This window comes from Saimiri boliviensis, chromosome 7 (assembly GCF_048565385.1).
Source record: "Saimiri boliviensis isolate mSaiBol1 chromosome 7, mSaiBol1.pri, whole genome shotgun sequence".
NCBI classification, from domain to species: Eukaryota; Metazoa; Chordata; class Mammalia; order Primates; family Cebidae; genus Saimiri; species Saimiri boliviensis.
In genome coordinates, this window is record NC_133455.1 from 85508661 (window position 1) to 85536401 (window position 27741).

The 27741-nt window shown below is 35.4% G+C and overlaps 1 protein-coding gene across 16 annotated transcripts in view; it reads right to left on the reverse strand.

Annotated features, from left to right (window-relative positions):
• Positions 1–27741, reverse strand: part of SOX5 (SRY-box transcription factor 5) — a 1015292-nt gene that overhangs the window by 14067 nt on the left and 973484 nt on the right. For all 16 annotated transcript variants that reach the window (XM_074402912.1, XM_074402908.1, XM_074402910.1 and 13 more), the window contains one exon: positions 15821–15966. In XM_074402912.1, the coding sequence (XP_074259013.1) occupies positions 15821–15966 (146 nt within the window). The remainder of the gene's footprint in view (positions 1–15820; positions 15967–27741) is intronic.

Here is a 27741-nt window from a genome sequence, read left to right on the forward strand (position 1 = left end):
GCATCCATTGGATCTCGTAACATTGTCTCAAGTTTCTTTATAATTATTCACCTCATTTCTCAGGAATGTAGTCATGAATCACACTAGTGAACCACATACACTGCAGAACTGCTATTGACACGATAACATGTTCACAGAAATAATTTAATATAACTAATTAATAATTTAAGATAACTGTGTTACAGGTAAAGGGCCCAACTAATGTTCCCACGAAGAACTAATAAGATACTGAAATTCTTAACACAGTACTTGCTTTATCTCAATGAAGTCTCTGACAATGTGACAATTACACATACTCGATTAAAAATTCTCTTAAGTTAGTGGCCTTGAAACTCCTGTAATTTATTCATCAAAGTATGTACATTATTTAATGGAAAACTATTTTTAAATTGTCAACCGGTATAAATAAAACATATAGAGAAACTGGAGATCAAAACAGTTTATATAAACTTGGTTCTATAGAATTAAATGGTATTAAAGTTGAAATAAGTTACGCATTTAAAACTGTAGAATCTGACTTGATTTGTTTTGTGTGTGAAGTTGTTGTTTTCAGATGCTTTATATGTTTTTGGATGTCTTTCGCTGAGAGAGTCGGCTGCATATATTCAGCTGAGCTCAGGAGCATCAAGGACACCAGCTTAACAGACTTTCTTTACAGTAAATGTAGCTGTTAAAACAAAAGACAGTTACATTTTAAAAAACACACACACACACATTCCATCAACATGATCTGATAGTCCTCAGGTCAATGAAGACTTTACTGTACTCTCTCTGAGGAATGTACTGGGCTTGGATCACCTCTCAGCTTTTGATTTAACAGTACAGGTAAATAATACTATATATTTGCTAGAGAGTTTTCCATTCTGAAGCAAAGTCTTTCAAGAAGAAAGAGCGAAATGAACTCAATCAAAGTAGAAAAAGAATGACACATTAAGCAACTTTCAAAGTTCTGAGTTCAGCTCTACAGATGCTGTGCTGTCTTATCAAGAGACTAACAATAAATATGAGTGGGAAAGTCACACTCAGTTTTTACAGTAAGTAACTTATAACTATTCACCACTAATGTACACTTGGGGAAGTCACACTCAGTTTTTACAATAAGTAACCTATAGCTATCCACCACTAATGCACACAATATTAATAAACAATCCAATTAACTACCCAAAAGTGAAATTACTATGCTTCTAAGAGGATGTCAGTGGGACATAGTGGAAGTCAGCCCAGTAAGCTGTACTTTCTCATAACCCTCTGTATAGTAATTTAAGCTAACGGACATGTGAACAGGAAAAAGGGGAAGCAACTGCAGGAATTTGAGAACGTGAGGTATGCCTTTAATTAAAACACATTACAACAGCATGTAAATCAAAATGATAACATTGCCACATTTTTTAAAAAAGTGTGGACAATAAATTCAGAAGACAAGGAAACGGATGTGAGGAGGAGATAATTAACAACTTAAGTAAAAAATAATTGTCATATAATTTCATATGAAAACTGATCCTATAAAGTTGATATAGAGTACTTATATATAGTACTTATGTATCAATATGTGGTTATGTGTCAAGGCAATATATTGAACCACCAAAATAATGGATTAGATTTAAGAATAGTTCTCAAAAGTTTAAATTCAATTGAATGGTATATAAGACGAGAAAGAATCAGACAAATGTTATTATAAAGCAGAAGAGCTGACATACTAGAAAAATCTCTTCTACTCCGTTCTTTTAATCCCACCTGTCTCTGGCCATCACCTCTCTGAAAGAGTTCACCTATGCACTATCATGTATAAAGCTCAACCATTTGAGATTCTGTTCTATGGGTTAAATATTTCCGTTTCTAAAACTGTCTTTTCATAAGAGCAAATACTACAGGAAAAGGTAATATTTTGATTCTCAAAGTTCTTATAAATAAATATTTCAACTAGAGGCAGCTGGAACCTTTCAGGTATGAAGAGAGTTAAGTGGGAACATGTTGAAAATGGGAAACACCAAAGAAACTGATTTTAGGAAAACAGAAATAAATGTTGATGGGCACAGTGACAGTTTTTACCAATCTTACGATCTTAGCTCTGACTGGCTCTGATAAAAATCACATTAGTCAAAAGTTTGTGCAGAAAAATAGCACCCCATTCCCCCATTTAAAGACAAGTATTCTGGAACACAAATCGAGCACAGCACTTAGGAGTGCTGATCTGAAAATGACAAGACTCATTATTCTCTCCTTTACCTTCTTTTTATTAGAAAGATAGCAAAAAAAAAAAAAAAAAAAAAAAAAAGAAAAGAAAAGAAAAAAAAAAAGAAGAAGAAAAATAAATACATTTAAAGGAATACTTGCCAAAATTCTAAATGCGCTGAATGATCTCAGAATAGAGGGCACAAAAACATTAATTACAACAAGGCAGTTAAAACGCAAAAGGTAAGGACCCAACAAGATGACCTGTATGCTTTCTCTCTTGAATAAGAACTAGCAATGGGCTAACAACTAGATTTTCTTTGCAAAAAATGAGTCTTATCTGTCTAATCACGTCTTTACAACTCTGCAGATTTGCTGAGATCAACGAGAAACATTAGGTTAAGTCTGTTTAAAAACAGACTTGAAAAAAATCTTCTGATTTTATGCTGACTTGAAGAAAGATCCAAGTGAATTCTATAATCTACAGAAGAAAGCTGTAGATCACATAGTTTACTTGGTGCAAATGAATAACTCCAAAATCTGACATACAGAGAATTATTATTAATGTATTAACATTCACTTGGTATCTAGTCTTATGCTCTGTGACTTATTGAAAGATTTGCATAATGGAAAACAGAATGTATACTGTTTGCACATAATCCCAGGCTATGGTGGAAATCAACAAGGAGAGCCAAGAAATAGCTAAAGAAATATGGACACTTCGTTGTTTGGAAGTGGTCAGTATCAATTCATACTTCTAAGCCAAAACCATTCTGAATGGCAAAAGGCCACAGGGATTCATGGGAAGAGGACATTTTTGAGGTTAGAAAATAATGAGTTTTGGCAACAAGAATATCACATTTTAGCCAAACTCTCTGCCATATATATTAGTCATACTGCTTTAGACAAATCAGTTATCCTCCTTGAGTCCCAGAATCCTAATTTGTAAAATAATAGTAAAACGTGTTAGATTCTCATTAGTTTAAGATAAATATACTTTTATTTTTAAAATGTCAATCGGGAAAATTGAAAAGACAAGGAATCTAACATTTAAGAATTACAGAAATAGTTAAATTTGAGTATTAAGTAGTCTGTTATGATTATAAACTCTATCCTGTATGACCAAATACACATTAAAAAAGAGATTTTTTCTGGGCATGGTGGCTCACGCCTATAATCCCAGCACTTTGGGAGGGCAAGATGTGTGGATTGCTTGACATCAGAAGTTCAAGACCAGCCTGGCCAACATGGTGAAACTCCATCTCTACTAAAAAAACACAAAAATTAGTTGGGCGTGGTGGTACATTCCTGTAGTCCCAACCACTTAATAGGCTGAGGCAGGAGATTGCTTGAACGCTGGAGGTGGAGGTTGCAGTGAGCCGAGATAGCACTACTGCACTCCAGCCTGGGTGACAGAGCCAGACTCTGCCTCAAAAAAAAAAAAAAAAAAAAAAAAAGAATTTTAACAACAACTCTATAAATATTGCCCAGATTTTTCCCTCTTTTGTCTATCATTTACCACAACGTATTCACTCATTGTTTTCTATTTCCATTTCATACTCAGGTATGATGAGTTACAGTTTCAGACTGTAAGTCTTGTACATATTTAACCCAAAAAGTTTTCCCTGCTCCATTATTTTGACTTAAAAAACATTTAAAAAACTGAAAAGTCACTATTTTTGCAAAAATTCTAATAGACATCTTACGTTGATATTTCACAGAGCAATCAAAACAAAAGAACATGCAAACTGTGCTTTAGGGCTGATATTTCCTTAGTTACCTAATCCTAAATTAAACAGTGCATGAGTAGGTAAGTCTTCTATTGCTCTCTGAAACTGCAATTTACCTAGGTGATGAGCTTTGCTCTCTGTCAGACACACATACGCAAAGAGATGGGCTGTGGATCAGCTATCATAATGGACATCCCTGAGATAAAGCTCACAAAGCTATAAAACTCTAAACGGCACATGCATGAAATGACAGAATAGAGTGTGACTGTCAAATGTTGACTCAGTAACAGTTAAACCTCTTCTGGCTGCACTTTTTTTTATGATCTCCTACTATATTAATGACACGGGAAGAAAGAAGAAACAGAAAAAGGTTTTTAACCCTCCAATTATGTGAACCTTACAGACCACCAAAGAAGATGAAAGATTATTTATAATGTCATGATGATTTATCAGTTGAAGATTTTTTCATCAGCTCAAGTAAAATATAAATAAAGAATGCACATGTCCACTCTTCAACCTCTTGGTTATTAATATCTCAATTTTTTAGAAAAAATCATCTATCCACATAATGTAACACTGCAAATGGGAGAAAAGGCTTTCTTGTAAGTTATGTATAAATGATATCTAAACTATATATATGTACACAAACATACACACTCACACAAATACACACTTTCCTCTAACAAAAACACAAGTTGAAGAGATCTCTCACTAATTGTACCTCTATCAAGTGTGAATTTTCTATTAAAATATCCATAGACACTTTGGTTTTCTGGAATTTAGTAAACCATGAAGAAAATTTTTCTATCTACTTTCTCCATCAGAAAAGGATAGCAAGATATGAACTAAGGGGTTGGAAAGGCCCATATATATACATCCTCTGATCTAGTCATCCACAAAATCCACCTTATCTAATTCTGTTTTTTTCCCCTTCTGAATTCTCTCAGGAATTAAAACCAACAACTCACTTCCACAATCGAATTTCCTTATATAAGATTTGGTAGCTAGCTTCATGAAAAGTTGCCTGTATAATTCTGATTCAACTTCTTAGGAGGCTAGTTTGATCAGGCAATCTGATCAAGTGAAATGTATTAGCAGATCGAGTTTTCTTAAGAAGTACTACAAAGTTGAAGATAGATTGGTTGGCTCAGAAACAAGCAGTAGACAAATTTGAGAGTTTTTGTCTAGGTGAGTAACTTTCCAAGATACGAACATGACTTGACAATATTGATAAATCCTTATTAATGATTTTCAAAGAAGTGATTTTAAAATGGGAGGAATATTTCAAAATTGATGACAAATATCTAATTCTGATTTTTATGAATAAGAGAGAAATTTAAATAACAATGACTTTACCACTTAATTTATATTTCAGAAAAGATGGGGCTACCTATAAAGATTAGTTCAGAGCACACAGTAGAGGTTGTGGTAATGACAGGAAGCTGGTATGGATTCACTAAAATAATGTTATAATGCCCTCATTTTCCTTTTTAGTAGGTGCTAGAATGCAGACCAGGGAAACTCAATGACAATAATTGTTTGGACTTAACTCATGTTTTGAGCATCCTCCTATCTAGTAAACCTTGTTGTTATAATGAAGAAATTATACAGGACCCTAAAAAAAGGTTTGAGTAGAGTAGGAAGAAGAAATTAACAATCAGTGTCTTTAAATAACTTAAGAACCTCCACATTTAAAAAGAATAAACAGCTGTTATTTGTGAAATAGATACAGAGTTTGGCCATATGTAGTGAAGAGATAGAATACTGATCAAAGATTATAAGTTATCAGGTGAAAGACAATGAAGCCCTGAAGGAAGAGTGATCTAACAGTCCGAGCTGCCTATCCATTGAATGGGCTGCCTCAGGATGGAAGAAATTTCCACCTTCTGAGAGATTTTCAAGTAATGGCCATATGACAATCTACCTAGCATATGACAGATACTGAAGAGGCAATTCAAGATTGAATGATAGGCCCTTTTCATTTTCTTTCAAACCTTCAATCCTATGATTTTATGTCCTACTTGACTGAACTCAGTATAACAAAACTATTTTGACACACATCTCACAAAAAACAGGCTTTGATTCTTTTTAAACATGGATGTTTGCAAGATATTTAAAGACAACTATTGCTGATGCTTTCTACTCCACTGAAATATCTTTTTCAGGTTCTTGTGTAATTTGTCCTATTTGTATACTTTCTCTACTTGTAAATGATAATTTTTTAAAAAGGTATTAGCTAATAAGTTTCAATACTTAAAGCTAGTATTTTATAATCAATAATTCCATAATTGTTTTCTTAAATTCAAGGAAGACATTTTGAATTTTGTACAAAACAAAAATATGATAGCTATTCAGACATTATTTTGTGAGGAGACTGTCCAACAGTAATTAGACTTGCAAATTCAGGTACTTTGTTAAAGACACACTTACGTGTCCCCATTGAACATTACGAATTTAGTCCTTAAAACAGAAAACCACTGCCACAGGAAGGAAAAAAATTCCCTATGGCCTGGATGTGTGATGTACAGAAAGGCTACTCAAAAGAATGTATAGAAAACAAGTAATTCACCGAGAACTTTACATAGGAATACCGTCACAGTAAAATACGGGTCCTTGCTTCTTTGTCAACATGGTGTTTGCTTACGGTGTATACATGTGGAATAAGGGAGGAAGAGGGGAAAAAAACAAAACCTGGGATTTTAAATGTCTTTATATACGGTCAGCCTTCAGCCAATGTCTAAAAAACGTCTGTGTTGTTCTTCCAAACCGCAGCAGACAGACATAGTGTACATACTCAGTCAAATCAGAAGGGTTAATGTGAGAAAATCAGCAGGCCAACTAAGAAAAATAATAGAATTTGCAACCTACGCAGGATGTCCAGTTGGTGGGAGGGCTGCACAACTGTAAACACAAAAGTGGAATGTTGTCTGACGATAATTATTCTATAAACAATGGGTGACTCAGCTACTCAGCTACAGAAACATACAGAATTACTTTCTTCAATTTCTCCTTTTCATGGAATAAAAGGGCAAAAACTGTCAGCATTCTTACAAAGGTAGCCTCAGTAGCCAGTAATTACTTCAGTTAAATAAATATAATCTGACCATTTTAAAGAGTCATGGCTTGGTTCAGAAATGCTGGGTCTAACAACAGAAACAGGCACATCAGCGTTATAGTTCTCTTTTCAACTATCCATGGAAATTTTAAGTACAGAGAGAGAAAAACATGTATTAGAATGGGTATTTTAAATCTCATTTTAACGAACAGCTGAAACTTCATCACTCGTTTTATCAGAGGTGCTGGGAGAAACAAAGTAACTAAGATTGAGTATATTGTTTTTGCTTTCTTGACTCTAGCGATGCTGTTTGGTGCATGGTAAAGACAAGAAGAATGAAGGAAGAAGCAGAAATGGGAAAAATGAAGAACTGGAAAACAGATGCACAGGTTGTGGCGATGGTGACTGCTTAAATCAAATTCTTTTGATCAAGTCTCAAAAATGTGCTGAGGACTGTGCATGACCAATGCGAATTGAACAGGAACTGAGTTACTTTCTGGAATGCCCTTTCCATTGTTCATTAGAAAAGAGACTGTACTTTAAGCTGTATGACTTCAGTTCAAAGACTGATCGATCACTTGAATTCCTCTAATCTTCTCTAATCTCAAATTAAAAAAAAATTTTAAACAAAGAATACTGTTCTACTTACATTACAGAATGAGACCAAACTACGATAGGAAAGCCCTGTGAAAATGTTAAGGTACAAAATAAATATCAATAGCTGTTATACTCCTATGACATAGGCATAAGCAAGTCTTTATTCATTTATTTATTTTTGAGATGGAGTTTCACTCTTGTTGCCCAGTCTGTAGTATAACGGTGTGATCTCAGCTCACCGCAACCTCTGCCTCCTGGGTTCAAGTGATTCTCCTGCCTCAGCCTCCCTAGTAGCTGGGACTACAGGCACGCGCCACCACGCCTGGCTAATTTTTGTATTTTTAGTAGAGATGGAGTTTCTTCATGTTGGGCAGCTGGTCTTGAACTCCCAGCCTCAGGTGATCCACCCGCCTCAGTCTCCCAAAGTGTTGGGATTACAGGTATGAGCTACTGCGCCCAGCAAGTCTTTTTTTATTTGTAAAAGAAGAGAAAAGGTGTGACTGAAAAGATTCAATGAGACCCTTTAAGTAAATTCTACATTCCTCATATTTTCCTAATAGTTGTAAATCCATACTGGTAAAATAGCTTACAATGAATGTAATAAGGAATGTATCTACTAAATATAGAGGGTAACTGCAAAACAAACTTATCCTTAATTATTTCAGTGTCTTAATGTGTAAGTATCTTGAAGGCAGCTGTTTGATCTTGAAGAGAAGGAAGGGATCAAGGGAGAAAAGAAAGACCACTCTTTGACAGGCCAGGTTTTTATCAAGAGCAGTTCTGGTCCCATAACAAAAGTGAGTCTTACTTCACTTATTGAAAATTAGAAAATTCAGAAATGTGGAATTACGTATGAAAATTTACAACCCCATAACCTCGGCATAACTATTGTTGACATTTTGTTGTATATCCTTTTAGTCTTTTATCTATGTATCATGGAAATATACTTTAAAAAATATCGACATCATTCTATACATAGTGTTTTCAAACTTATTTTTTTTCAGGAGTACTATTGTGAGCATATCCTCAAATCCTTAAACAAATAGACAATTTCAATCATCAGAGAGGCCTGTGGGTGTCTCTCTGAAAGCCCAATTTGGCATGCCCTATGAGTCTCATTTTATTGGACCATCCTACACTAACCCCTCTACCAGAATGATGTAAAGAACACAAGACTCTCTGTTTGAAAACATGCACAGCTTTTCTAGGCTTGAAAATTAAACCATAAAAAGTTTACTGGAAAAAAAAAAACCTTTAAAAAGCTCCTTAAAAACTCACACCATAATTGCTCCCCACCAAGCGTGGGCACTTGCTAGCTGCAAGTAGTGGCACTGTGACAAATGTAGCAAAACTGAAAGCAGGCTATACTAAGAGAAAGAAAAAGTCTTCCACTGGCCATCTGTGAAAATAAGGCATGTGGCCATTAAATGCAGAGGCTGTAAATATACACAAACTCCATGAAGCAAATGGCAAAAAAGGACTAAACTTCAAGCTCAAACAAATCAAAATGTTTAATGCATAGTTACCACTGCTGGACGAAAACAGCTCTGATCTTTGCAGTCTGCAAACTCGGCATGTATTTCAATTAAATACCCCCAAAAAGAAAAGAAATGAAGAGAAAGAAATGAAAAGACACAGAAGAAAACCGTCTAGAACAAAAGGCTATAGACATCCTATACTCAATTTCTAAAAACAAACAGCCCCCTTAACTTGCATCAGCCTGTCAAGAATGTCGATTGGAATTATTGAAAGGCTGACATATAAAGTGATGGATGGTGATGACATAATACCTATTTGCCTTTTTGTCACAGTCTTTGAAAACTGGCTGCTCTGTGCTGATAATATTCACTACGGGGTTTTCCTCTCCCCTCCTGTCCCATAAGAAGTGTTCCCTAGCTAAGACACTCAGAATTAAGAAGGTTTTATGAATGAAAAACAAAAGGAAAGAAAACCTAAGGATCAAATGCCAACTTGCATACAAAAAGCTGATGTAGATTTTCTAATAATCAGTTGCCTAGAAAGCAGTTTTCCTTTCATTTTTTATAAATTTTCAGAGTAGAGAGATTCCAATAATAAGAAGGCAAATATTCAACTTCAGGTTTTGTGTATCTTTTAATTAAAGTCACCAAATAAATAATTACATGTAAATGTAGAGATTAAAAAATAATACATGCTCACTTTAAAAAGAGAAAATATTAATCACTTGTGTTATTTTAATTTGTTCCTAGGCAAATTCTAGCCAGAAAATCTGCTTTACCACACTGTTGCAAAGATCTATCTTATTTTCCTCCAGAAGGATTTACCTAACATGCCTACTTCCTTTATACAATTTTTCTCTAGCTATTGAAATATCTATTTCTAATTTGACTTTTATAATTTATTTTAGCTAAAGGCAACATTTATAAAACCCATCTGTAAATCATTAATTGAAGCATCTTCTACTAACTAGAGAGGCATGAGTTCCTTCAGAGTCACTTTTCAAAGCAAAACCTGTAATTCACAATTCCTCAGGCCTTCTCCTTATCTAAAGGAAGAAGCATGTGTTAGATAATGGTGAACTACATACATTGTGTCAGTTTCCGAAGAGTTAACACTGCTGGCCCCATCCATCAGATGGCCAGTGAAGCATCAGGAAAGAATGATGGATGTAAAATTATTACAGGGCTGCCATCCGATACACTTACTGCCATTTGTAACTAATGCTGGGAATGACACATTTTTTTTTTCATTATTAAACATCCACATTAAGTCAACATTGGTCACTGTCATTTCATGTTTGGCACTCTGTTAAAGGGAAAGAAAAGGGTTGACAATGGCAGAAAAGAGATGGTTGTAATGGACGGGCTTCCAAGTGCCAGACAAATAAAATTAACCTTTGTTTACAACCAGCCTATATAGCCTGTGGTAAGGCTTCTTATGAATATGACTCAGAGTCAAAATTAGAAACTGTTTTCATTATTGAGTAAATTCTTAATTCAAATATATGTTATTTACCAGATTTCCATCTTATTTGACAGAAAATTACAAAGAATTTTCACTAAAGCTCAGAAGAAAAAGTAAGACATTTTTCCAACTATGATTTACAATGATAGATGAATTCATAGCCTGAATTATGTGTTGACATTCCAGGTACACTGTAGGCAATTAATGTTCAGTGAATAAATTCTCTACCTTAAATATATGCACACATTTGCATGCTCATTTTTGTGAGTGACATCTATTTTACATAAGAAAAGGAATACGGAAGTTGGTCTTAACATGTATATGGCATGTATGTGAACATATATTTACAGATTTAACCTGTCATCAAGCAATGTCTCTTGTACACATGCCTGTGTGTCATTTAATTCTTTGTGAACCCCAGACAAGGTATAAGACCCTGGACATGTAATAGTAGAAGAGCAAAAGATAGACAGATGGCAACAATTATAAAACAAACAAAATAAATCAGTTTCATGAAGGAAATGTTTGTGAGCTTTGATACCATTTTTATAATATGGCTGTGGCTGACAATCTCCTTTTCCTACCCAATAGTCATTGTCCTTCTTTTTTCTCCAGCTAATGTTACCTTTGATCTCAAGATATCCCTTGATCTCAGAGAAGACAGAACTAGCTCTCCAATTTAGTGGTTAAAAAAAAAAAAAAATCATGATGAATTTAAAGCAGTCTCTTTCCTTCAGCCAATAATTGTCTTAAAGATGTTCACATGACCCAGTTCTAGCCAATGAGATGTTTGTGGAAGGCAGCTTGAGAAGAGAAATCAGATACCCTTGTTTGAATGAAGCCTGAAGTTAGCAAAGAGAATATGATTTCTCCTTTCTGAGTCTGCCTGCCTTTACGTGGATGCGATAGCTGCAGGTGCAACGATTTTGTGACCCAAAGGGAAAAGTCAAGAGAATCGCAGATTTCAACTCTGATATCAAGTAGACGAACTAATGCCACCAACCTCCTACTCCTGAACTTCATTATATGATAAAAATGAATCACTATTTAAGCTACCATATTTAGATTTCCTAATACAAGTAGTGAAACTCATTCCTAACAGCTATGACAGTATAGACACAGTCTTCCCAGGATAACTATAATTGGAGTGAGTGACACAAACAGAAAAGCTTCTGTTCTGTTTTTCATTTCAGCTGAGTACACTGGGCCTCTATTGTACTAACATCGTCTGACAGGATTAGGACGACAAAAACTGGGGTTTTTATAATCTCTTATTAATATGGATACTTTCAAACACAAGCTCAAGAACTTGCCCTTGACTCTGTGAACAAAATTGTGCCATCTGGGTAGTAATGAAGCAAAGTATGTTTTTTAAAAAATAAAATATGTGAGGCTTCTTTCTGTTCCTTCATACCTGAGAAGTTACTTTCTCATTCACAACACTAATCTTTAACAAAGCTGTGTGGTAAAAGATAACATTATTTGAATATACAATCAGTCTACAATTAACCACAGATGACAATTACAAATAACACTGTGGCCCAGAGTTTCCAAGAAACCTGACACACACAGTTCTTGGGTATGTTGAAACAGTTCCAAGAAAAGTAAAGAAATAAAAAAAAAATCTTTTACAAGGCTTCCATTAAAATGTGTTTCTGTAAAAATGACTTTCATGATGTGTTTTGGTACATATCACTCAGAAATCACCGGTCTCTATCTTCACACCTCTAATTGTTTTCACTGTCCAGTTACAGCTTTTCAGAATTAAGACCTTCTAGCTGGGATAACCACGTGACTGGCTATTTGAGCTGTGAAGAAAAGTTAATGTGTATAAGGCTGTGTGCTTAAGAAAACAGATCTCCACCACAAGATTCCAATTATCTGGAGCCCAGGTCATGGTATCTTTCAGGTTGATGCAAAGCACCAGGTTGAACCTCTTTTCTTTTGTTCCTTTCTCCCAGTTCCTTCCCTTCTTTCTTTCTGCTTTATCTCTCGCACTCCTTACCTTACACATATTTTCTGAGTTTAGGGAGTTGGGAACATTATTATTATTATTTTGAGACAGAGTCACCCAGGCTGGCATGCAATGGCATGATCACAGCGCTCTGCAACCTCTGCCTCCCAGGTTCAAGCGATTCTCCTGCTTTAGGCTCCCAAGCAGCTGGGATTACGGATTGTGCCACCACACCTGGCTAGTTTTTTGTATCTTTAGTAGAGACGGGGTTTCATCACATTGGTCAGGCTGGTCTCGAACTCCTGACCTCATGATCTGCCCACCTCGGCCTCCCAAAGAAGTGCTGGGATTACAGGTGTGAGCTACCACACCTAGCCGGGAGTATTATTTTGGACAGAAAACATGCCCTTCTTTTGGGAATTCAAGTAATATAAGATGATAGTACAAAATGTAAGAGGAATTTACCATACATTATTTAATGTCTTTCCTAAACTCTATGGCAACATTTCAAACCAATTACTGATCCACATATTTATTGGCCATAGATAATACTGAGTGATCATAAAACTCAAATAAAAAGATAGGTATTAGAAAAATAACACAATATACATGGACATGTGGTTCATGGGAAAGAAAATGTGTCTACCTTTAATTCAAGTATATAACAGATTTGACATGCTAAGCAATATGAGGTCTTTATTCAATTCTATAGGCAGGCTCACACACATAAATATGTAATGAGTAACAGTCAAATAATAATTTGATCCAAACTGTAAGCTCTATAAAGGGAGAACTCACATTTTCTGGTTTAACACAATACCTCCAGTACATATCACAGTCTCTAATACATAGCATGTGCTAATGTTCAATAATTACTAATTAAAATATATAAGTATGACATTATTATCTCATTTTCATGAGTTACTCAGACACAGATTGACCATTTATATTCTAGAAATGATACTCAAGTTATTTCAACAGGAAAAGTCAACAACAAACTATAGTAATATCTCCTTCAAAGAGTTTCAATAATTTCAATTACATTTTCAGGTGTCAGGATAATGAGATAATTCAGATCCATTGGTTGAGAAGGTTTCCTTTTACATTACAAGAGTTTGTAATACTATTACAATAATGAAAATGCTTATTTTCATGATTTAAGTTTTTCATGTAAAAACATGAATTATAAGGTGATAGTTCAAGATGTATCTCAACTACATCAATAGTGCATGGTGATAAGATTCAGGAATGATGAACTTCTTGAGAACAGAGACATCTTAACTGTCCAACAGGTTTTGGCAGGTATTATTTTAAAAATAGATTTTTTTAAGTTGTTATGACTCTACAAAAGAGAAAGTTGAAGCAGTAGCTATCAGCAGAGGCAACTCTCACTCCTGCAATCCAAGTAAGAGGTGCTAATCAGAGAAATAAAGTATGATTGTGGAGATGGAACAAGAAGCAGAAATAAGGTCCCCTAACAATGGACAAGTATATAATAAAGTGAATGCAGATGGTTCCACTTCTGTTACTTAATCAAAAGGCTGTGCAGAGTCACTGGAGCCAGCATAAAGTCATGTGTTAGAACAACAGCTGATCTGTATTAGAGAAGATTAACTCACAGTGCCATGGCGGAGGTCTCAGGATTATTTTATGTACTTCCATTGCCTTACAAGCCGTCAGCACAATTATTGCCCTCCAATCTGAATGACTGATCTGTAACCACAGCTAAACAGCACGCTGCTTAGGGGCCTAGGAGCTTCATGAAGATGAATTTCCATACCATCAAAGTACTTTTAATGGGCTCCCTGATCCAACCACAAGGCCTGCTTTGCAAGTATACAGAACTCAGGATGAAGGCTTCCTGTCCAAAAGGATTTGGTCGGTTGTCACTTGACAATTCCCAGCCAGCACTGGGGAAGAGAGGGGGGAGATAGGTAGAGTTGTCTCTGCTTTGGAGGATTAAAAAGAAAAAAAAAGGGTACAGATGCTTGCTGAATGCAACCAACTGCTGTATCCACAGCTGAAGTCAATGCGCTTAACAAATAACGGCAATTTAGCTATGCTTGCGAGGAATAGCTTGAGTCACTTTGCATTAGCATCTGGCTGAGTGTTAAACTCATTTCTACATGGGGAGCAGAGAAAAGGAATTTCTGTTTAAGCATCCTTTCAAGAATGTTTAAATATTTGAATATAAATTCCTTTATGCTTGCTATCATTCCTTCTTAGAACTGTCACTTTGCTTTCCCCCTTCCTTTTGGTGCTTAGCTATAAAAATGTGCCCTTCTCAGGACACCAATGTCATACGTCTTACGTTGTAAGATCACAAGGGATGTATACTGATCCATGCTTTGCTCTCCCCTCTGGACATACAATAGAACTGAAATCATTTCTCCATCCTCCATTTTTACCATATTAGGACCAGGAGAACAGCAGTTGTGACAGGATCACCCATACCTTTCACCTTCACTATGCAGATTGCCAGCTTTTTCGTGATTATACATCAAACTCCACATAAAATCTGGGAAACTAGAAAACTATCCAAATTAGCAATCTGCTCATTCTAGACAATTCTGTTTGACTCATAAGCTTCCCATTATGATTAACTTTCCAATTATTTGCTAAGTAGCTGATCATTTTTTCTCCTATCTATTGGACCTAGAGGATTCTGTAAAGGGGACTGGGTTACATTTTAAAATTTCAATTCAAAACATGTCAGATATTCCAAAAGTACATAATTCTGATGACTTTACAACCTATAATATCTTTCTAAATAAAATACTATGTATGCTTAGACCAAAGGTCTTGAAATCATTGTATCTCAGACAAATTCAGACATTTCACTGGCCTTAGTTATAATACAAATAATGTCAAAGTTTTAATAAACACATTTTGTTTTATGATAAAGTCAAAATTTCCAGTTGTGAACTCGTCTAACACTTGACAGTGCTTTGCATTGGAAACATATTATGACAAGCTCAGGATCCTAAATACTTAGAATATGAGCATGGCTATCATCCAAGCTTATGCTGATTAAAGAAGATTCAGCATTTCAAATCCAGCTCATCCTCAAATACAAGTTAAGCATCTCTGAAAAGCAAAACTTTTAGTCCGACTCAGATATTTCAAATGCCATTTTGTTTTGATACAAGCTGTGGCATAAAAGGGGATATTCACTGTCAATAAGGTTTGGAGATGGATAAAGAGAATTATAACTCTTCCCATTTCCAGATGGTTTTGATTAGGATGACATGGAGGAAACAAAGGGACAGAGAACCATCATTCTGAGGATGGCAAGACAATGAAAAGATTTTTTTTTAAAGCATTAGGCAATTTAAGTATTTTTAGAAAGTAAGTTATTTTATGACTGACCTTTTCTGTTCGGCAGTTATTGAGACCCAGACTATTCACAACAGCCACCTTCCCATCAAGCACCTGTTGTTCCCGTCTAAGTTGCTCCTTCATTTGCCGAGCTTCCTGGATTGCCTTGGTGACAGCATCGTGGTCATTTAAGTAACCTGAAAATGAGACAGATCAAAGGACATCTTTTGTATGAATGCATGTTTCTACGCTAACCTTTAACCATAAAAATCACTTCTTCTTTTGGTAACAGCTAGTGTCTGACCTATAATGATTTCTCCATGGAATTCATCTAAAATGAATAAATAAATAATTGACAATGACTGATTCACAGAGTCATACGTGCCATATATAAACCTGTTTCTAATATGTTCAAATATTTGTAATAAAAATATAATATCTGGGTGAAATATGGTTGTTTCCAACTATTTTGAAATAAGTTAAAAATATAATTTTTAAGTAAATGCTTCATTATTCTAGTATTACTTTGAAGTGCAAATATAAAACCCATTTAAATTTTTTTTTCCTGCAAGAAACATTTGAATGTTAGCATAGAATTTAGGTATTCACAATTATAACTATGATTATTAAGTCTCTCTTAGTAGTAGAAAGACCACTTAAGAGGGTCTGTATAGCACTACTAGGTTTGTTATATACAGAAGAAATAAATCATTATTAACTGACTGAAGAGCATTTTCCTCCTAAATCCATTTATGGTGAAATAAACCACAGGTGGCAGTGGTTTGCTATGGATGCAAACTTGTAATAGTTAGGCTAAATTTCAAGCACAGAATGTAACCAAGCACCTGTAATTGTTTGATAGGAAACTGTGGCTACTCTCAACTATAGCCACACTTAATTCACATTCTTAATAAGATGGCCAAATGATCAGCTTATGTATGCAACTCCACAGTCCATGGTTAGTAAAACACACTACCAAAATATTGCTTTTACAGAATAACAGGTGTAACAACCAAAATTAATTTTTAACTTAATTTTAACACTGGTCATTTATTTATTTGATGCATGTTAGTGTGATGAGCTGCATGATATTAGAATAGAATAAAGAAAAGCCAATGTCTCATCTTTTTCTCTCCCTATCTTTTAACTAGGGCATAAAATGGCATAAAATGAATCTGTAATATGAAATTGCCCAGAAAAGGGACTTGTTTGTGACACGAGGCTAAATCTAACCAGATCCATTGGTGAATTGTGACAGATGGAGGGACTGTGAGACAGAAGGCAGGCACTAATCACACATAAAATGACCGGCTTGCCTCAACATGTTCCATGGATTCCAGCAAACTTTACACCCTAATCCATTTTTAGAACAAAAAACATCTGGGCCATAAATCCTCTAATCTGCCAAAACACGCTATTAAATCCCATGATTTGTTGAAAAACACTAAGATTAAAGAAAGGAAATATAAAATGGCTAACTGCCGTGTTAGGAAAGTGTTATTAATACTCTTTGTCTTAATTATGAATGTTCTGGTACTAAAGAGCCTTGTCTAATCATGTCAGATTACATATCCTTGTTGTATTGCTAGACTCTTCTATCTGATCTGGTGATTGCCAAAAAACATAGAATATTTTCTTGCTGCTTAAACGTTTCTATTCAAGAAACTGATGTCAGATTAGTGCGGTATTCAGTGCTGGCAAGTTTCTAAATGATCCATTTCCCCCTATTACTATGCACAGAGTAGACCTGGTCCTCTGAAATCCTTGAAGCAGAAGGAAAAGTTCCAGTGTAGGCGATAGAGAGGGGAAGCTTTAGAGTGATTATAGATTTTGCCTTTCGGAGTGAAATTCATTGGAACTTATTCAAAGAACAAAACATCTCTTCTCATTATAAACACAATCATGAATTGAAAACAACTCTAAACCTAGAACAGATCTTTAGGTTTAATATTTACTGTAAAAGATTATTGTATTTTATTATCCTCAACATCCTAATTTGGTTCTCCTGTTCATCCTTCTTAATGTACAATTCTTGAAGTTGTTCATGAACAATATTACTCTAGATAGAAATACAACTCTCACATGACAATGATGATCTTAGTATATGTTCCTTTAGTAATATCTTAAGAGGATCAGTTTGATTTTTCTATGCTCTAACCCCTGCTTATATACAACCTGGCATCATACATTTTTGTAGTCTATTTAGCTTCTATGTAGTCTAATTAGCTTCTCCAGAACACAAATATATTTGAAATGGCTTGGCACATGGCACTGAATAAAAGCATGAATTCTCTATGCTTTTTAGGGACTGCCAAGATAACATTGTGTAGGAAAAATGATTAATATAGATGCAAGAGGAATGTAAATTATTATGAGGGGGAGTAACTGACAGACCTATGTTCTGTAATGGTTATTTCCAATTTGAGATGTGTGTTTCTGTGCAGGTAGAAATAACTGTTCACTTTAAAATAAACATTTTTGCTTTTAGAGACTCTTGAGTTTTAGTTATAATGCTATATGAAATGTTAACATTTGTATCTGCTATGCTAAATCATAAAGCCTTTTATATATGACAACATTCAATCTTAATAGGATTGTTTCCTGGTTCTTTACAGTTTGTTCTCATCATAGTCACTAAATCCTTAAGCCTGCTGACTCCGTCTCTCTCAGCAAATGGCCTTGCCTCTGGTTTTGCAAGGAGCAATAAGGCTGAACTCTCACCTTCCTGACCCCACCCTCACTCTTACCTTCTGCTGGCATCAAATTCATTTCCATTCATGCCATTTTGTTCCTCCTGTTTCAGTAAAAATGGTCCCTTTGCTCTCGATCAAGGCAAATCTCCTAATCTCATGTTAGTTTTAGATTTCTTTTCTTTTCTTTTTTAAATATATACATATATGTTATTCCATTTTAGGTTTGGGCTACATATAAAGAACATGCAGGATTGTTGCATAGGTACAAACATGGCAATATGGTTTTTTCTATACTTCTTCACTGATTTTTCTACTTCTCACTGTATCATCTATCTAATCATCTCTACCACCTCCACTTGTAGATAAAGTTCTCCTTTCTCCTAAAACAAGCAAATAAAGTATGTTCTTTAACTCTGTTTTGCCTTCTTTTCCCAACATTGTTTCTCTTTTTATCTTCTAAGTCAAGCTTCTAAAAGTTGCATTATCTCATAATCTCTCGTTCCCCCCTTACTCTCCAATTCTCACCTCAATCTTGTTTCTGCTGCTATTGGTCTTTAAGTGTCAAATAAATCCAAAGGACATTTTCCATTTCTTGAGAGGAATGACAGCACTGACCATCCTCTCATTATTGAAACTCATTTTAGTGTTATTCCTTTTTCCTCACTGCCTCCTCTGTGTTTGTATCCCTGGGATCCTTCCTTCACCTAATCCTTAGATTTTGGTCCAAGATTCTAATCATTAGAAAAAGCATGTAAGTTTTGGCGCTGGGAAAGCTTGAATTGAAATCCTAGCTTTGACACTTATAGCTATATGAATTGTTTTACTTTTCTACATCGCAATTGTCTCATAAATTAAATAGGGGTAACACTCGGGAACAGAAATGTCAAGATTAAGTGAGTTAACATAGTTTTTAAATTATAATAAATGGTCAATGAAAGCTATTCAGTAACTATATATATAAAGTAACTAAGTCACTTTATAAAGTGGCATAGTAAAATAAGTAGAATTTGGAAATTTGATTCAACTGGATCTGGAATTTCCACTTCTCAGTAAGTGTGATATTTAACAAATTTTAATGCTCAATCTAAGTTTTCATTTCTCTTAACTATAAAAGGAAGGTAAAGTTAATGGAAGAATTAGATGAAAAAACACATGTGAAGGAGCAGATAGCACTTGGTATCTGTGGCGGCAGGAAAAGATGTTAGACTCCTTTCTTTACTCTTTACACTTTCGTTTTTCCTATATGTTCATCCTTAGCACTCTTGTTAACATGGCATTGACTATTATGATGAAATCTGTGGGGGAACGTTATTCACTGGCTGGCACAGAGGTTTGATGAAATGGGCATCAGACCATAAAGGCCAGAAAGATACATAATGGTTACCTGATAGATACATTTTATTTTGCCTTCATTATAGATTCACACAGCAATTGCATCTAAAGTCAGGATCGGATGGGAGGGCAAGTGTATAGGAGAAGTTTGGTGAACCTCAATCTTAAGAGGAAAATGAGATGGCAAAGGTCAATATAACTCACTATTAACATCTCAGATGAGATTTGGAAAATGCAGGTAAGGAATCATTAATGTAAGAAATTTGTGAGATTCTGTAACTTTGTTAAATTCACTATAATTTTTTTTTTTTTTTTTTTTTTTTGAAACAGGGTCTCACTGTCAGGCTAGAGTGCAGTGGCATGATCATAGCTCACTGCAAACTTGAGCTCCTGGGCTACGGCAATCCTTCTGCCTCAGCCTCCTGAGTAGCTGGGGCTACTGGCACATGCCACTACCTCCAGCTACTTTTTAAATTTTTGTTGAGATAGAGTCTTGCTATGTTGCCCAAGCTGGTTTTGAACTCTTGAATTCACACAATCCTCCCACCCTGGCCTCCCAAAGTGCTAGTATTACAGGTGTGAGCCACCATGCCTGGCCTACAATTTGATATTTTATGCTTCAGTATTTCTTCTTAATCATTACCAAAAATATTCTCAAAGTTTTTGCTTTTTTTAATTAAAAAGGCCCCTTACATATTTTTTTCAGGGGCAGAAAAGAAGGGACAAACTAGAAAGTATAATTTTGGAGGAGAAAAATTCTAAAAGGAAACAATTAGTAATGGATGATACACAAAGAAAAAGAAAATACAAAATCACTTGTAATGAGTTGAATCATGTCTGCCCAAAAGAAGTATCGGAGTCCTAAACTTCATTATCTGTGACTGTGGCCTCTTTTGGAAACAAGGTCTTTGAAGATGTAACTAAGGATCTCAAGGTGAGATCACCCTGAAATTAGGGTGGGCCCTAAATCCAATAACTGGTTTCCTTGTAAGAGGAGAGAGATTTGAGTCAGAGAAATAGGGGAGAAAGCCAAGTAAATAGGGAGGCAGGGATTGGAGTTAAGCATCTATGAGCCAGGGACTGCCAGGGAGTGTCATCAGCATGGAGGCATGGGACAGGTTCTCACTCAGAGACTCCAGAAGGAACCAACCTGCTGACACCTTGACTTCAGATTTCTAGCCCCCGGAAGAGTGAGAGAATAAATTTCTGCTTCAACCTGCCCAGTGTACAGTAATTTGTTATGGTAGCTCTAGGAAACCAATATACTGCACCCTTGGTCTTTACTATTTCTTTAAGAATTGAGATGTGATCCCAAGAATGTAAAATAACTACTGCTTGCCTCGAACCCTCCCAGATTGCCAGATACATGTATCTGTTTATTGACTAAGCCTCTCTACTTGAATGTCCCATAAGCTTCTCTACTTGAATGTCCTATGTGTACCTGAAATGCAGCATAGCTGGCATAGAATTCATCTTTCCATAGCCTCAATCCGCTCTTTCTACATTCCACAGACCTTGTCAGTTGCCCGTTCAATCCTTGGGAGTAATTTAAAGTCTCTCCTCTACCCACTAAAGATTCAAGGCAAGCAAACCCTGACAGCTGCACTTCTTCCTCAGCTCTCAAATTTGCTTCTCCATCTTCCACTTTCATGAAAGCCACCCGATAACTCACTGTGCCTTACCCTCCTAACTGGTTTTCCTATCTTTAGGCTTACACTCTTTGAATTCATATCTACTCTGCTTCCAGATAAAGAACTTGAAAATACTGAAAAAAAAAAAAATACTGGGCATGGTAGCACATGCCTATAATCCCAGCACTTTGGGAGGCTGAGGTGAATAATCGATCACTTGATCTCAGGAGTTTGAAACAGCCTGGGCAACATGCTGAAATCCCATCTCTCCAAAAAATGCAAAAAAATTAATGGACTGTGGTGGTGTTTGCCTGTAGTCCCAGCTACGTGGTGAGGGCTGAGGCAGAGGACTGCTTGAGCCTGGGAGGTAGAGGCTTTAACGAGGCATGTTGACCTGCCACTGCACTTCAGCTTGGGTGACAAAGCAAGACTCTGTCTAAAAATAAAAATAAAAATTATCTATCTATCTATCTGTCTATCTATCTATCTATCAATCATCTATCTTTCAGAAAAAAATTGGATGTCAAAATCCCTGATTATAAACCCTCTTCTGGTACCCTAGTGCTTCAAGAAACATTTCATAAAATAATGATCTGTAATAGCTCGTGAAAAATAATTCCATGTACAAGTAAGTGTGGGAAATGCAAAATTAAAGTTAAAAAGGTTTAACTGCATGAATTTTAAAAATCCTGAATATGTTAATGTGCATTGCGAATCTTGAAGAGATCATAGTATGCAGCTTTTACTGGAACTTTAGAAACTCTTTTAATGTTCCCGAAAAATCATCATTCTGAGATAAGTTGCAAACTCTTTACAAGGCCTAAAAGTCTCCTCTTGTCATCAACTCTGCTTATCTTTCCTGTGTCCGCTCTTGCCAGTCTCTCTTGAGTTCTGCATTCAAGCTGCACAGGACTCTCCTCTATTCTAAGGATAGGCCGTTGTCCTTTCATTCCACACTCCTGTATCCCAAGTTTTTCTCTTTTGCTGAAATGCTCTTTCATTCTGGTGTGTTTGTAAATTTATTCAAACATAACCCCTTCTGTGAGAATCTCTCTCACATACCCTAGACATGTTCTTCCCATACAGGTGCTCCTTCAAAACCTTTTAATGTCATATTATCCTGCATTTGTCTTTCATATTGGTCTATGGTCTGCTTGGCATTTTTTTGGTTCAAACTATTATTCCTTTGGCCCATGGCAGGATCTGTTGAAGAAATAAATGCATATTCTAAGTTGAAAGTATCTGCCTTGATAATTCCAAGGCTACCAATAATTTCTGTCTTCTTATCAATAGAAGCCTGGACCATATGGCACAGATTTATTAAAATTCATGGATTTAACAGATGATATTAATGCAACACAAATCTTAATTTACTACGTATTTATTTTATATAGGACTTTTCCGTTGTAAGTAAAAGTAATGGCATATGTGTTGCCAGTGATTTTCAACAAATATTATTTTTTTTTCTATTTTTGTGGTCATTGATAAGCATTAAGTTTTTGGCACCCTGATATGTACACATGTTTTTTATCCTGTGGAAAGAAAAGCTTACAGGAATTAGATAATACACGTAAAAGCAGTTTGCAAACTGTAAAGTGTTATGCAAATGTTAATTGCCAGGTGTCTTTGAATGATACCTCCAACTTCCTGATAATCCAGTGTCTTTCCGTGAACCACAACATTCTTGTTCATTCCTTCAATCACCTTCCCACAAACAAGCTTTTTCTCATTAAAATCCTCGCATAAATTTTGCTTAGTAAAAACAAGCTGAGCATGGTGACTCACGCCTGTCATCCCAGCAGTTTGGGAGGCTGAGGTGGGCAGATCCCTTGAGGCCAGGAGTTCAAGGCCAGACTGGACAATATGTCAAAACCCATCTCTACAAAAAACACAAACATTTTTCACACTTTTGTATTTATGGTGGTGCATGCCTGTAGTCCTGGTTACTTGGGAGGCTGAGGTGGGAGAATCATTTGAGTCCAGGTGGTGGAGGTTGCAGTGAGCCAATATTGTGCCACCACACTCCAGTCTGGGCAACAGAGTAAGATTCTGCCTCAAATAATAATAATAATAATAATAATAATAATAATAATATAAAAAGACAAACTAACAAACTTTCAAATAATATCCTCCTTCAAGTCATCATATCTTAAACTAGCGTGTTGTACATATAAAGTAGCCAATTAATGGACTTGAAAATACCGCCCTTTGTTTTACTTGGACAATGTACATCTACTAGATTTGTTCAGTTTTTATGCGTTAATGCCTTTGAGGAATGAAGGCTAAGAACAGTACATTCCAATATGTTTCAAAGATATGCTAGGAAAAAAGACTGTAGGCACCTAAAGCCTCAGTCCAAGGCTGTTGTCTGCTTATTCTCTAAGCAAAATGTATGGCAGAGAGAAGGTATTTAAATCTCATTTGTATGGATGAGTGAAACAATAAATGACTGAGAAGAGCATCTATTGCAGTGGAGACCCAAAGGCAACAACTAAAAAGAATAAATGCCAACCAATAGATTATGGGTATAAGCCTCCAAAATCTATTGGCTATAAATCTAGACAAACTACTAGATTTTTATGAACACTTATTTCCTTAAAATTAAAAGCTGAGATAATAAACATAGAATCACAGAACTGTCTATGCTCTGACAAAAAATTACTTCAAATCCCTGTGTGGACACATAGGCTCTTTAAGTCTGTGTTCCCTATCTCCTAAATAACAAGCTTTGACTAGATTACATGGGTATCTACTCTATCTAGTTAGGGGTCTATAATTGTAGAACAGCTGCAGTGAAAAAATAGATGAAAAAAATGCTTTGAAAAAAAGTTAAAAGTATTATACGTATGTTTGATATAGGTGGAAAAAGCCAATAAGGGAAAGATAACATCTGGTCAAAGATTCTAAAATTATCCATCATTCTTCTGAACTATTCATGGCTTTTAAGGATCTCCTTTCTTTGGAGCTGCCTATCATTTGCGTACCATATCAAGAGCATTCTTATAGGACACACTGTAATATTGGTCACCAACCTCAAAAAGTCACTTTCTATATTTGTAGCTAATAGATATATAGCAAAGAGCCCTATGTCATTAACAATAACTTAAGTCATCTTTTAGTCCACAGTTTTCTGTGGTTTATTAATGGCATCACACATTAATTCTTCTTTCAGGAGTGACCTTTACAACACCATTAATCCTCACAGCTTTTATCCAACTACATTATTACTCATTAAAGTTTCAGCTTTCAACATCTGCATTTGTTGAAAAGAGAAAAGTAAATTGTAGTGGCCTCAAATCCTTGGAAATTATGAGGGATGTGTATGTGGTAAAGGAACTTTTCAGAAAAAAGATGTTTTAGTAGTGGGGAAAGTCATGATAAATGACATTAAGTATGTTCTTGCCTTTCTAAAATAATTTGTCATACTTAATCCTTGGGAATGCTAAAGAAAAAATATTGATACATGATAAAAATAAAAATTAGTTATTCTATTAGTCACATATTCTAGTTCTAACAACATCACAAAAGTTGCTCATGTACCAACACTATGACATTTATGAGTCTACATGTATATTATGATAGTGTATGATTCTTGCCAAATAAAATATTTTTTCTTTTACATAGTACATGAAAGTAGATCTAATCTTGGAGCCCATTTAGGATGTTTAGCAGAGTAGCTGGAGTTAGACTATAAGGTGAAAAAGCACACATGTGTCTGAAACCTTTTTCAAACTTCTCAAAACTTCCATTCTCACTGTGGCCCCACTGCCTAGACTGAATTCCTGTTAACAAATAATCTGGAATTCTACTTTGTGGAGATTAAAGCATTTGATACACACTCCTTCAGCCTTCATTCTCATCATTCCAAAATTTCTCTGAAATTTTACCGTTTTTCTCTTCCTTTCTTTCAGTCTCAGGAAGAAGAAAAGTTTTTCTCCTTTACAAGGGTTAATTCCTTCACATCATCTCCTTGCTATCTTGTCACTCTTGTACTTTTTCATATCTAGACATGTCTCTAACTCTTCTTCCTCTTCCCCCTTGAAAAGTAATATACATATTCCTATTTTAAAATCTGTCTCTACTTAGCCTTCTCAAATTATTATCACTTCATAACACCAAACTTAGAAAAAGATGAGTTTATATCACCAAATTAACTTTCTTTCCTCTTATTCTTCCACTCTGTATAATTGGAAATCTATTCGAACCATTCTATTAAAACTTCTCTGTCAGTCTACCTGTCCAATTAAAATCCTAATTCTTCATGTTCTTTAATTTTCCTGCAGAAGGTCTACCATTAAATAATCCCTCTTTTTTGAAACTTAATTTTCCTGGACTAGCATGACATGACTCTATCTTGACTCCTATTCTAAAACACTCACTTGCTCTTCATTCTAAGACACTCAACTTACTCTTCATCGGTTTTGCATCTGAAAAAAAGTGTAGTTGTTCTACAATATGTCCAATGATACTTTTATACTCTCTACTTCAGTTGGAGCCTAATTCTGCTTCCCTTGAGTTGGGCTAGACTTAACGATTCTCTAATAAGAAACAGAATAAAGCAGAATTGCCTCTGAATAACTTTGGAGAACAGCTTATAAAAGACACTGTGCCTTTCCCTTTGCTCTTTGCTTGGATCACTCACTCAGGAAGGTTCACTGCCATGCTACGAGCAGCCCAAGGAACAGGCCTATGTGGCAAAGAACTGAGACCTCCAGAAAACAGATAATAATAAATGTTAAATAATAAATAACAATAAAAGAGACAACAAATATTGGTTGTTTTAAGCTGCTAAGTCTTAGGTTAATTTGTTACACAGCAATGAACAATACAATACCAATGTTCTGATATTAATATAGTACATAGGTATCATAAATATTAGTTATCTCTACTAGTATCTAATACAGGCATCCCCAAACTTTTTACACAAGGGGTCAGTTCACCGTCCCTCAGACCGTTGGAGGGCCACCACATACTGTGCTCCTCTCACTGACCACCAATGAAAGAGGTGCCCCTTCTTGAAGTGTGGTGGGGAGCCGGATAAATGGCCACAGGGGGCTGCATGCGGCCCGCGGGCCGTAGTTTGGGGACGCCTGATCTAATACAATACCCATGATTCTTTACTCCACTTCTTACCACACACAGCCTTTTTTGGTGGACTTATTTGCTCTCCTGACTTCAACCATCTCATTAAGGAATAATTTCCATATCTAAAATTCTAGCACCTATTTGCTTATGAGGCTTATATTTCTAGCTTCTTCCTGAACATCTCTACCTAAATAGTTCTTTGTGCTTCAAATCAACACATATTAAATTTTTATGTCTTCCCACAAACCTGCTTTCATTCTGGGCTCCCCTTTCATAGTTGATAGAGGGACAGTCCTTGTTATTTCATAAATTCAAAATTCTAGTTTCCTCTGTCTACAATTTGACCTTTACCAGATACATTTTATTGTGAATGAATTATGTCAATTCTTCCTTAATTAATATCTTTTTACTCTATTCTCTCCTTTATCATTGCTTATTTCTATCTCACTTAACTTATTCTTGCCCTATACCTAAACAATGGTTTCCTAAATTCCAGTATCATTCTGCCATCTGACCCTTTCAGTTTTAGCTTGGATCACTTTCCACTACATATTTTTTTTATATAATCTAGACAAATCAGTGCATTTATCAAAAATATGCTATTTAACTTTGTGATTTCTCTTACTGTCTAGAATGCCTAGAATCTCTCTCTTCTTCAAGGCACAGTTTGAATTAGGATGTATCTAACTCATACTCTTCTGTGGTCCTTCCCAGACAGAATCCAACACTCTCCAATCTTTGTAGAATTGTATCTGTGCTCTGCAATAGCACTTATTAGAGCTGACTTATACCACAGAAGGAATGACTTTCCCTCAATTAAACTATGAGCTCCTTGAAGGCTGACCTATGCTGGCCCCCTTAAAAATTGAATAAAAATAATAAAATATCAATAAATCTGTGTTGAAATCAGTATCCACAGTCTGATTTATGCATGCTAAAATTAAAATCATTGAATTTTTCAAAGTCAGCTTATAGAAGTGTTTTCTACTATTTTGTTTACTGAATTTACAATTATGTAGAATTGAAACTATCCACTCTTTGTATTTTGGTGTTTGCAAATAATCCTCAAGCAGAATGGAATTGAAGAAATCTAACATTCTTATGGTTGATTGATGATAGAGGCAAAATACATTTCATGATAATGTATACTTTATACAATAACAAAAAAATGGAAATTTCAGTGATGGAAAAGGTAAGTCACCTAACAATAACATTCTGGAACCATTACTGC